An 11,448-nucleotide genomic window follows, 5' to 3' on the forward strand; every position below is an offset into this window, starting at 1 on the left:
GGAGCTAAATAACTTATTTACCAGGAGATGCAAGTACATAGAAATAACATGAGTTAGTTCATTGTTAGCGATAGAATCGCTATCATAGACTAATTATGTAAAATAGAACAACTCACTCATCTGTAGGTACCTAAACTGGTATTGATTTGGGACTCTCCTGCTTATAGTTAGAGATGAGCTGAGCAATGACAACATGAAACTAAAAATAAAAAAAGTCACAACGGTTCCATTACTGTAGTTTTATTACAAGTTTTCAACATTCGAACTTTTCAGCTACAAAAATGCACAGAACTGTGCTAATTTAATATACGGAAAACTCTATAAACATCATTGTGTTCAGGTACCACATGTGTGCATTTACAGAGCAAAGGGAGCAGGGCCCCGACAATCAACCAGATACTGAACAGCTTCATTTCTCATGTTTCTTCTGATGTTCCTGCATTCTTCACAAACAGGTACATGTTGGAGGGCCCCTTTAGAAATAAACCAAACAGAAATAAATTAACAATAAAGAGACAGAGACAGTGTGGTTGCCATGGTTGCTAGTATTTTCTGTGCGTCAACTCAGTGGGAAAGAAGGATGGAGTCCAAACGCATGTTCAGAGACTCTTAACATGAATCACTCATCGCTCTGTTCTCCACATTCACACACATCCTATGATCTGCTTACAGTAACCTAGGATTTACTTAGAGGTAGGGTACGTCCCTGGTGATGCTCCAAAAGCTTTTACCTTCGTCGACACACACACACACATAAAAAAAAAACTCAAACGCGCACAAGGAAAATAGAAAAGTAGGATGATAAAAAAAAAAGAACAGAATAAGAAAATTAACTGAAGAAACATGAACAAAGCTATTGGTCCAAGTCTGTGTAACATTCACAGGCCCCCAGCTGTTCTGAATTGTAGCACCAAAGTTGTTCCCGGGTCCCATTACTGCTCCAGCTGCGTGGCTCACAGTTTCCTATGACTTCCTGTTAAACGATGGAGAGAGGAGCGGCTCCCGTGAGGGAAATGCGCCCCTCTGATTTGCTACGCTTGTTCATGTTTTCCCACCAGCTCAAAGTCAAACACTGATCTGAACTGCAGCTCTCAAAGAACTCAGTTAGCTAAATTGCAACATGCACACGCCAAATCACAATAGCATTAATTAGAATCAGTTTGGAGAAAGACAGCCGGGAGTTTTGAACTGAGATCGCTGTGCATAACGCCAAACCTCCCACCTCTTTGTTTTACACAGTGTTGTAGTGATGCATCACTTAAACATGACGAAAAAATTACTCAAGAATTTTCGCTGTAGGCTGAGAGTTTGCACAAATATAACTTTTAAAAAATTCACCTGTAAACTGACCCTCTTTCTTTAAAACCTTTATTTAAAAGCATCGTTTTTCAGATGCTGATTGTTTCTAATTGCAAGCATATTTTTTGGCAGCTTTTCAAGCTGTGACAACTCTCGCTGAACGGAGTGAGCTTCAGCGTCAAAGTTAAACAATCCGTAGTGCTTACAATCATACTTAGAGTGTTAATATATTATCTCATAGTAGTATTAATTTGGCTGTAGCTTAAACATTTATTTTGGATCTACCACCTACCAAAAATAATAGTATTCTTTTAATAAATATCATCTGTATCAGATTGTCACCACTGAGGCGAGTTTCACTCAGCCCACCAATCGTCCTCTTGAGTCAAGTGCTAATACTGCTGTACACATTCATACTTCACACGCTCAGGTCCAAAGAATGTAGAAAAATCTTAATTTATTCATGACACACAACTGTGAGACTCGCAGCTCACAAAAACCAACGAAGGTCGACTGTTTCTCATAAATCCTGATGGGAAGGGGTCTGAAGGAAAGCACAAACAGGACGTGGAGCAGCACAGCATCATAACAGGAATGCTGTGGAGCTTCACAGGATTTTTGTTTTTTTTTAGTCACTTTTTTTTGTTTTGTAAAAATAACATCTTTAAAAATTTGATATATTACTAAGCATCAGTTTCACCTGTATCAGAATAAATGCCCTGTATTTGACAAAAGACAGAAAAATGGTTCAATAAAAAATGAGACAGGACATTTTTTTGTAGACTGTGTGTTTGTTTGTGTGAAACAGAAAAAAATACTATAGGTAGGTCCCAGCTACAAAACTCTTATAAAGCTCTACTACCCCCCCATGTGGGGGGAATGAGGAACTGCCGTTGTGCACGGTCCAACATCCACACACACACACACACACACAACTGGCACACCTCTTTGAGAATCACAGTGGCCACACTGAGCTCTTCTTCTTGTTGTGTGTGTGTGTTTTAGGCACGTCCAGTGTGTGTATATTCCTAAAAAGGTCCATGAACCATAGTGGCCCGCCCCTCTTTGGCCCCTCAGACGTCAGGGTCCGGCTGAGGTTTGGGCTCCTCTGATTGGCTCTGGCCTCTCTCAGTGTCTCTGGCCAGATCCTCGCCCAGTTCGCCCATGTCCATGTCGGGTAGATCCTCCTCTATGGGTGCAGCAGCAGAGTCCTCACAGTACACACATTCCTAAAGACACACACACACACACACACACAAAAACAAACACAATAATTGTACTGTTTCTGTCAGACAGGGCTGCAACTAAGAATTATTTTAGTAATTGATTTTGATGATTAATCAGATTAGAAAATGGGACATTCTACAGATTTTTTTATTTAACCACTTGAGCCTTTTTTATATGCAAATAAAAATATTCAATTTCTGTTTTTAATAAGGAAAAAAATGCATTCCTCTAGTAAATCTGAACTGGGTGAATGTGAAACGACTCCACTTCAGAAGTTTTGGCTAAAACAGACGAATGTGTTTTTATTTAAAATGCAGAATCGTTGTATTTTGGTACAGTTTTGGATTTTTTATTGCTTTGACTGTGTTGGGTTTTTTTCCAGCAAGTGGCATTTTTGTCAACAAGTAATCGATACTCCAGTAAACGATTAATTGATTACTACATGACTTGATGATTACTTCAATAATTAATTAATCATGGTTAATTGTTTCAGGCCTATTTTGCAGTGTTGAAAAAAAACTAAGGATCAACAAGGTAGAAAATTTACAACATTTAAGAAGGTGAACGACTCTTATTCAGCAAATGGCCTCTGGAGTTTTTTGAGTCTTTTATTGAGAGTGTATACTCCAGTTAACAATTAATCGATTACTAAATTAGTAGACAATTATTTCAATAATCGATTAATCATATTAATCATTTCAGCCCTCTGTCAGTAAAGGCAGATTGCAATGTGTGATCCTGACCTTCACATTGATAGCTGCGGGGAGGCCTCCTCTCCTCATCCAGGGATGCTCCTCCACCAGCTCCCGCCGCTGCTCTGAGGTGAAGTGAGGCTGACTCTTCTGCATCTGTCGCAGCCTCTCCTTGTCTTCTCTCAGAACCCTCTGAATGTCCCTGTTTTGGAAGCAGTTGTTGAAGTAAAACCCAAGCAGAAGACATCAAAGATCATAACATTTTGATTTCCAACAGTAACCCACCTGGATGGCATTTGATATGTCATCATGACCTTGTCGTCAGCGTTGGCCATGAGCAACCAAAGAGGCTCCTGCAGAACGTATTTGATTAAATGTTCCCCTTCCCCCTGAGCGGACACTTTGGGCTGAGACTTGCTGCTCTCCGAGCCGCCTTCGCTCCTCATCTTGCCTTTTTCCTTCAGGTCGTGCTCCAGAGAGTCGATGCTGCCGAAGTACTTGCTGGTGTTGCTGCTTCCTACAAGTCATGGGAAATCGACAAGGAGGGAAAATAAGTTTCACTTAGGGGTATTGGGTTAAAAAGAGCTCAATACTAATCCATGCCAGGTATTTAGAGTTGGTCTGTCATATAAAACTCCAACCAAAAATGTGGAACAGGTCAGAAGAGTTTTTCTAAGAACGGCATCTACTTTTCTCATGAGCTTAAAGGACCTGGATGTTTCTCAGCTCACCTGTTCTGCTGCCAGACGCTCCACTAGCTGAGGTCCGACAGTCGTTGGATCCGGAGCCTGATGTCGAACCTGAACCCAGACCTGAGCCCATGGAACCTGAGGTGGCTGACCCGGTGCCGGAGTGAGCGTCCTCCTGCTCCTGTAACAGGATGTCCAGAAGGTCACAGGACGAGGAGTTGCCATCGCTGTGAGCCCCTCTGCCTCTGGGTTCCAGCTGAAATAAACGAAGGAAGATCAGTTAGGACACTTCTCAGTCTCAGGATGAAGTTCTCAGGGGGTCTCTGAGCTTTCTACGCTTCTCACCTGTTGGTGATTATCAGTCTTGGTTGCAGCTCCACCCTTGTCTCCTGTTGCCCCCGATACAACTGCTGCCCCACTGCCTGGACCCCCAGCTTGGACTGTGGTGCTGTCCTGCCGCTCCAGTGAGCGCTGCCCCTCCTCCATGCTCAGCAGGTTGAGTTGCAGCGGGGAGCTGCAGCGCGACTCAAACAGGGGAGGGGAAGTGGTGGGCTCCCGGGCCGCCGAGGCGGGAGTGGAGGAGCGAGAAGCCGCCCCCTCTCTGGGCTCTGCTGTGAGAGTTTTGGGGGGCTCGGAGGCTATGGTGTAGGGGAAAGGCTGAGCTGGGTAGGGGGCTTGAGCCACAAAGGGTGTCTGCACTGGGAAAGACGGCTGGGCGGTGAAGGGCTGCTGGGTAGTGTAGGGGGCCTGCGCAGCTTGAAACAGGTGCTGGGGGGGAAAGGCAGTCTGCACTGGGAATGGCTGCTGGGGGGTGAAGGAGAGCTGGGTCTGCATTGGGTACGCCGCCGGTGGCGTCTGAAAGGCCTGCTGGGTAGAGTAAGTCGGTGGGGGCTGGGTCTGCTCTGTGAATAACGTTGGTCTGGGCGCGGCGCAGAGCTGGCTCATCTGATTCAACTGTCCCATATGGGGGAAAAGGTAGTTGGGCAGCACCAGAGCCACCACCGGTGTAACAATCGGAGGGGGGAACGGAGTGCTGGTGGGGGGGGCTTGGGCGTTCTGCCCCTCCCCAAAGGCAGAGGACTGAGACGCATCGGGGCGGGACCCCTGAGCTGGCGCAGAAGGCGTTGGCGGGTACAGCGGATATGCAGGCACCATGGCGGGGTAGGAGACGTTAAAAGCTGACTGGGATGCTTCAGACGGGGACCAAGACGTCTGGTTGAGACCCTGAAGAGGGGGCCGGGGTTTGCGATTGGACACGCCGCTGTCAGACGAGTCAGGATGCTTCATCCGCGGTTTCTTGGACTTCCTGTTGCGGTTGCATTTCTTGGTGGTCGTCTCTGGCCGGGTTGGGCCTTGTTTGGCAACTCCCTGTTGACCAGCTGAATCTGAGGAGACATGCAGAAGTAAGAAAGGTGGCAATGGGTTGCCATGCAATTATACCTGCAGGATTTCCTCACATTTGTCAAGGTGCAACCACAAAGTTTATTGGGATTACAAGTGGCACACCTTGTCAAAACCCTGCATTCAAAGTAAAATGTGAAAAGTAAATGGCCGGTACTTGTACGGCGCTTTATCAAGTCCATAAGATTCCAAAGGGCTTTGCACCACATAAGTCATTCACCCTTTCACACACATTCACACACTGTTTGCGGTAAGGTACATTGTAGCAGAAGTGCCATCAGGCCCTCTAACCACCACCAGCAGGTATGGCGGGTAAAGTGTCTTGCCCAAGAGCACAACGACAGAGACGGGTGAAGCTGAGGTTTAAACCAGCAACCCACCAGCTTGAGTCATCATCTCCCCAAAAGTGCGCCGTTCATTTGTACTCAACCCCCTGAATGAATGCTTTGCTAGTTTGGTAAATGCACCAGCTGGAAGCTGGAAATTATCTGTGCTGTAAACAACCGTCTCCATGGCGAAGAGATGGCTGAAGGAGATGGCTGTTGATGTTAATTCTATATTTGGAAGCATGACCAAAATGAACTGAACAGCTTTGTTCACTTCTTCCGCTGTCATTACTAAAACTACAGGCAAGCTCCAATTATAAAACGGTGCATGAAATCGACACCATTGCTCACATCGTTTTGATCTACCACATAAAATCCCAACAAAAGACACAACAACGTGTGGTTGAATCTGGACATAATGCATAAAGGCTGCAGATTGAGTCTGAGTCTGATACTGAACATGAAATACCTTCGGCGTTAGCCGGGCCTCTCTGGTTGTGCAAACATGAGGAACATTCCTTCTGGAAGCTCCTGGCGTTGCGGAGCTCTCGGCAGCGGTTCAGGAAGGCCTGCTCCTCCTTCTGGGTGTGGGCTGCCAGGACCTCCTTCGTGAGCCCCAGCCTCTTGTAGGCCTCCTTCTCCTGGCTGGGTGGAGACACCATACTGACCGGCACAGCGGGGGGAGCTGGGCTCTCTGCAACATCTTCGATGATCTCTGTAACACACGTCAGATGCAGAATACCGTCAGACGAGTTGATTTTTGGCTTTGCGGTAGTTTTAAAAAGTTTGAAACTGACCAGACTCTGGTTGAGGCTTCTTGTCTCCCACATGAACGATGGTGCTGCTGTAGCTACACTGTGAGGTGATGGAGACAACACTTTCAGCCTTACTGGGCAGAGTGAGGGGCGCCAGAGTGCCCCCCACCACAGCAGCTGCCCCAGTTGGTGGCTTCTTAGGTGCTTTCATGTTTGACAGGCCTGGCTGGGTGTCGAGCATCAAAGGATCTGCAGGAGATCAGGAGGGATGAATACATTGAGACAGAGTAAAAGGTGGACTAAAACAGAGCGCTGCATGTTTACTAAAAGTCTTCGAACCTGGGTGTGTCCCCTGAGGCACTTGCATACCGTCTTCCGACCCCCTCTTGTCGTCATCCGAGTTGGACGACGTGGTGTTGGATGAGAACTGGTACTTCCTTTTCACTGTGATGGGGACGTTACAACTCTCCAGATACCTACAGGAAGAATCAGCGATAGTTTAATCCACAGAGTTCAAAGGTCAGGTAGACAGCGCAGGGGTTCCTGGCCACACACCTAATGACGCTGTCGAGACAGCTGATCTGCTGGTATGAGCACACAGTCTGGTCTTTGTAGGTGAAGTCGTCCATGTTGGTTCCAGTGTTGTCTCTGACCTGTGAGGGGGGGGCGGAGTCCCGTACACGCACACCTGAACTCCTCTGGGCTGCAGACGAGCCTGAACGAAGAGAACAGGATGTCAGAGAACACGCAAAGAGAGCGACACAGATTTGTGCTGCTTGTACTACTCCGATATGTAAACACATTGCAAAAAACACAAATCTCACCCAGTAGCTTCCATATAGTTTCCAGTGGAAATATCTTAATACACTTGAAATAAGACAAGGCTAACTTACAAGTAGCTTATCAGCAAGATAATATCTTATTTTCAGGTAATACCTCAATATTGATAAAAAATAAAAGTAAAAAATAACAGTCCCACTGGCAGATTATTTTATTTATAACATGACAGTTTTTTCCATGTTCCAAGTCAAATAATCTGCCAGTTGAACTGATACTTTTTTATTTCAAGTGTATTAAGACATTTGTACCCAAACTTCAATTTACGTTAAAATTTAAGGAGGTTAAAAATCATTAATCGTATCAGCAAAGTGGTTTCGGATTCAGACCTGAAACTGAACTTACCGTCGCCGGTCTTCCTCTGCTCGGTTTTGGGCTGCCACACCGACGAGGAGCGCATGCAGACCTGAGAGTCATGATTCTTCAGCATGTGGACTCCCTTACAAATTTCCTGGAAGGTCCTGGACGGTTTGGTCTTACTCGTCTCCTCCGCCGTGTTCCCTACTGGGATGTTCCCGTTGCTTTCGCTGGATGAGCTGATGCTCACCTGTTGCTCGTGGGAACCGTTGCTGCCGTAGCTGCCATAGCCGCTGGAGCCCATGTTGTGGACCGGCTGCAAAGAAGCAGACCGTTAAAAGAAGGGAAAAGGTTTCCCATTCGCGCATAGAGTTAACGTGAAAGTGTGTGTTTGACGTACTTGGAGCAGCAGTCTGTGGATCTGCTCGCTAATTTCCTGGATGTCTGAATCCATCATTTTCCCTCCGTGGAAAGCTGGTGCTGCGAAAACATCTTCGTTTACTGGCCCCCTGAAGACCGCAGACATGTCAGGTTATCTACCTCTTGCATATGGATTGTTAAATAATTTCCACATTTAAAACAACAGGAGGGAGGTACTCACATGCGCACTTTGTGCCTCCCGATGACAAAAGACACCTTGCGGCTCCAGGGATTCACAAAGCTGGACCAGCTGGTGTCGATGGTGATATACTCGCCGTTTCTCGCACAGAAACGGATCGAGGAATGATCGAACGGCTGTCCGGCGCACTGCAGAACTGCAACACAGTGATTAAATGCAACATGATGAGTTCTCTAACTTCATGGATTCAATCTTTGTAGCTACATGCAAAACCTACAACATACAACCACAATCTTCAATTCATCTTTTATCATTTCTTGTAATAGACGAAAACGGTGCATAATTGATGTTTGAATATTGTTTTTACATATAGCAATCTAAAACATTATTAAGAATATCTTTTCATTTATCTACTTTGATCCATTCTCCTTATCTCAGTCCTGGATTTTTTTTATTGAAACTGAACCTCAAACTGAACCAAAGTCTTTTTTGTTTTTTTTCTAGAGATTTTTTTTCCTACATACATATTTCGTCCATCAAATTTGGCCCAAAGACCTATTGCACTCATTCGGTATTCAAGTGTTTCAGGAACCCCTGATCATTCATGTAACTTCCTTTAAAAAATTACTTTTGGGGATGTCTCTGCTGCTGCAACATGTTTTATCTTGAGGTGGTATTTTAAACTTGAATAACTTCAACGATAGCCTAACTCCTTTTTGCTAAACTTTTTATCAATAGTCTTTAGTCCAGTTTCCAATTAGATTGTTTTTGAAGGAAAAATTAACCCGCGGATGGCCAAGAGAAACAGAGAAACATCGTTTGAAGATGTTGCTTGTGGGTCAGTTTTATGGGCGTACCAGAGGTATGCAACATAGGTTCTAGCTTGGGATTTTTATATAATCTTTTTTAAAAAAGTGATTAATTGAGATAAAAATTTTTAACACAACCATATCTGTGTAATCAGTTAATCAAAATTAATGCATTAAAGTCCCGGGTCTGGTTTTTATTTGTCAAATATTTGAGCACTTTGTGTCATCTTTATGACACAATCTTGCCTGAGTTTGTCATGTAAATACACCAAAGTTCTGTGGTTGCACCAGGTCAAAATGTGAAAAAAAAGTTTGAAGGTGTATGGAAATATGGAAAACTAAACTAATTAGAACATAGTCAGCATAATCTCACTTTCAGAAATTCAAAAAAAGTGCCTCCTTACTTCTGCGATGCACAGCCAGCATTAAAGGCCGGTCACTCGGGTGCAGGTTGAGCAGAATGGGTGTCCCGATCAGGTCTTGGGGGAGGTATCCCAGCAGAGGGACCGCCCTGCTCAGCAAACAAAAAACAGCTGTTTAACAGTACAGCCCTAAAAACTTCATAAAATAATAATAACAATAACAATAATAATAATAAAAACACGCAAGGCCCTTCATAACCTTGTTCTTTCACCCACCTCTCATCGACATCCTGGAACACACAGTTAGGAGTGTGTGTGGTGGTAAAAATCCGTTTATCTGGAGGAATCCTGGGAGCTACACAAAAAGGAAAACAGCAACAATTGGTTGGGAATCAAAATAAAAGTATTGCCACCAAAAACAAACAAACAAGGAAAAGAGGTCACACATTCAAATATGTCGTTGGATCGCCTTTATCTCTGATTACGGAACGCATTTGCTGTGGCGTTGATCCAATAAGACGATGGTAGAGTTAGACCACCGTGCAAAGTCGTCTCCAGCAAATCCTAAAGATTCTCAATGGGATTAAGGTCTGCACTCTGCGGTGACCAATCCATATGTGAAAATGATGCCTCATGCTCCCTGAACCACTCTTTCACAACTCTATCCTGATGAATCCTGGCACTGTCATCTTTGGAATATGGCCGTGCCATCAGGGAAGAAAAAGAATCCACTGATGGAATAACCTGTTCATTCAGTATATTCAGGTAGTCAACTGACCTCATTCTTTGAGCACATATTGTTGCTGAACCTCCACCTGACCAACTGCAGCAACCACAGATCATAGCAACTGGCCACTCTTTTTTGACGAGGCAGATTAGACAGTGCAGTCTAAGGCTTAAAGTTACTCGATCTAATCATTGCAAGAGATCTGGGGTTTAAGTCATTTAATATCTCATATGAACTGGTTTTCAGGGCATGACATAAGGCTTGCCATCTGTTCAATATGATTAAACACAAAACTGAGCAACAAGTAATATTTAGTCAGCGGGACTGATAGGACCTCAGTTCTCACCTTCATATCCAGAGTGCACCCTCTCAGCCAGCAGGAGGCAGCAGAACTGCTCTTCAGACAGCTCAGTATCTTGAACCTTCATGAGGTACGGAGTCATCCGGAAAGGATAGTACTGCAGATCCCCCTCACGCTCCTTCCCACCACTGAAACATCAACACATGGTTGGAATCAAGGCTTTTATTGGCCATTTATTGAGTCAAGACATTAAATGAACAAATTTTTAAAATGTACATTACTTTAGAATTTATTCTGATGATTAATCGGGGTAACACTTTATTTGAAGGGGGGTGAATAAGACTGACATGACACTGTCATAAACATGAATAAGCCTTCATGAATATTTATGACTGTTGTCATAAAGCGTCATTCAGTAAATTATGACACTTTTAATACAAAGTTGACATTATTCAAAATGTCTTTGTTATGACAACTTGACATTAACCAAGAAATCATTTCTGATATAAATTTGTTATAAAAGTATTACTGATTGCACTTAAAAAATCAGGTAACTTTATGTTATTAAAGGTAAAGTTTAAACAGTAATGATTTTGAATAAAGACATTTTGAATAATGTCAACTTTGTATTAAAAGTGTCATAATTTACCGAATGACGCTTTATGACAACAGTTATAAATATTCATGAAGGCTTATTCATGTTCATGACAAGTGTTATGTCATGTTTATGATGGTGTCAAGACAGTCTTATTCACCCCCCTTCAAATAAAGTGTTACCTTAATCGGATTAAAGAAAATTGGCAAATCATGCAGATTTTTCATTCAGCCATTTATTCCTGCTAATATTAAAAATACATGAAAACGCAAATAAACAAGTTGTCAATTTTTGTTTTTAAACAAGAAAATACACATTTTATTGCCTAAAATGCAACAACAGTATTCCTTTATTGTGCACTTGATTGCTTGTAGCAAAGTATTCATCTGCAGCTAAAAAATACTTCTAACATCAACCTGTGAAAAGCTCAGCAATTTCTGCTTTATGTAACATCAATATAGCATAGAGCTGATCTTTGGATTAGTTTTTGAGTTTTGGTAACTGGATGGTTAATTTATTTTACTTTTTTTTTTTTTTTTTTTTTTTTTAAAATTTTTACACGGGGAGAATAA

General features: G+C 43.4%; 1 protein-coding gene across 2 annotated transcripts in view; it reads right to left on the reverse strand.

The window, feature by feature from the left end:
* Positions 1-224: 224 nt before the first annotated feature.
* The window catches only part of LOC106956786 (period circadian protein homolog 2-like), a 22,898-nt gene continuing 11,674 nt past the window's right edge, over positions 225-11,448 (reverse strand). For both annotated transcript variants that reach the window (XM_015047825.1, XM_015047826.1), the window contains exons 8-22: positions 10,327-10,469; positions 9,530-9,608; positions 9,296-9,402; positions 8,125-8,278; positions 7,924-8,032; positions 7,572-7,839; positions 6,945-7,104; positions 6,729-6,865; positions 6,432-6,638; positions 6,104-6,349; positions 4,253-5,292; positions 3,950-4,163; positions 3,504-3,735; positions 3,270-3,420; positions 225-2,528 (exon numbers count right to left, since the gene is read on the reverse strand). In XM_015047825.1, the coding sequence (XP_014903311.1) occupies positions 2,373-2,528; positions 3,270-3,420; positions 3,504-3,735; positions 3,950-4,163; positions 4,253-5,292; positions 6,104-6,349; positions 6,432-6,638; positions 6,729-6,865; positions 6,945-7,104; positions 7,572-7,839; positions 7,924-8,032; positions 8,125-8,278; positions 9,296-9,402; positions 9,530-9,608; positions 10,327-10,469 (3,403 nt within the window). In that variant the 3' untranslated portion in view covers positions 225-2,372. The remainder of the gene's footprint in view (positions 2,529-3,269; positions 3,421-3,503; positions 3,736-3,949; positions 4,164-4,252; positions 5,293-6,103; positions 6,350-6,431; positions 6,639-6,728; positions 6,866-6,944; positions 7,105-7,571; positions 7,840-7,923; positions 8,033-8,124; positions 8,279-9,295; positions 9,403-9,529; positions 9,609-10,326; positions 10,470-11,448) is intronic.

This window comes from Poecilia latipinna, unplaced genomic scaffold (assembly GCF_001443285.1).
Source record: "Poecilia latipinna isolate Pla-1442-1.1 unplaced genomic scaffold, P_latipinna-1.0 Scaffold844, whole genome shotgun sequence".
NCBI classification, from domain to species: domain Eukaryota; kingdom Metazoa; phylum Chordata; class Actinopteri; order Cyprinodontiformes; family Poeciliidae; genus Poecilia; species Poecilia latipinna.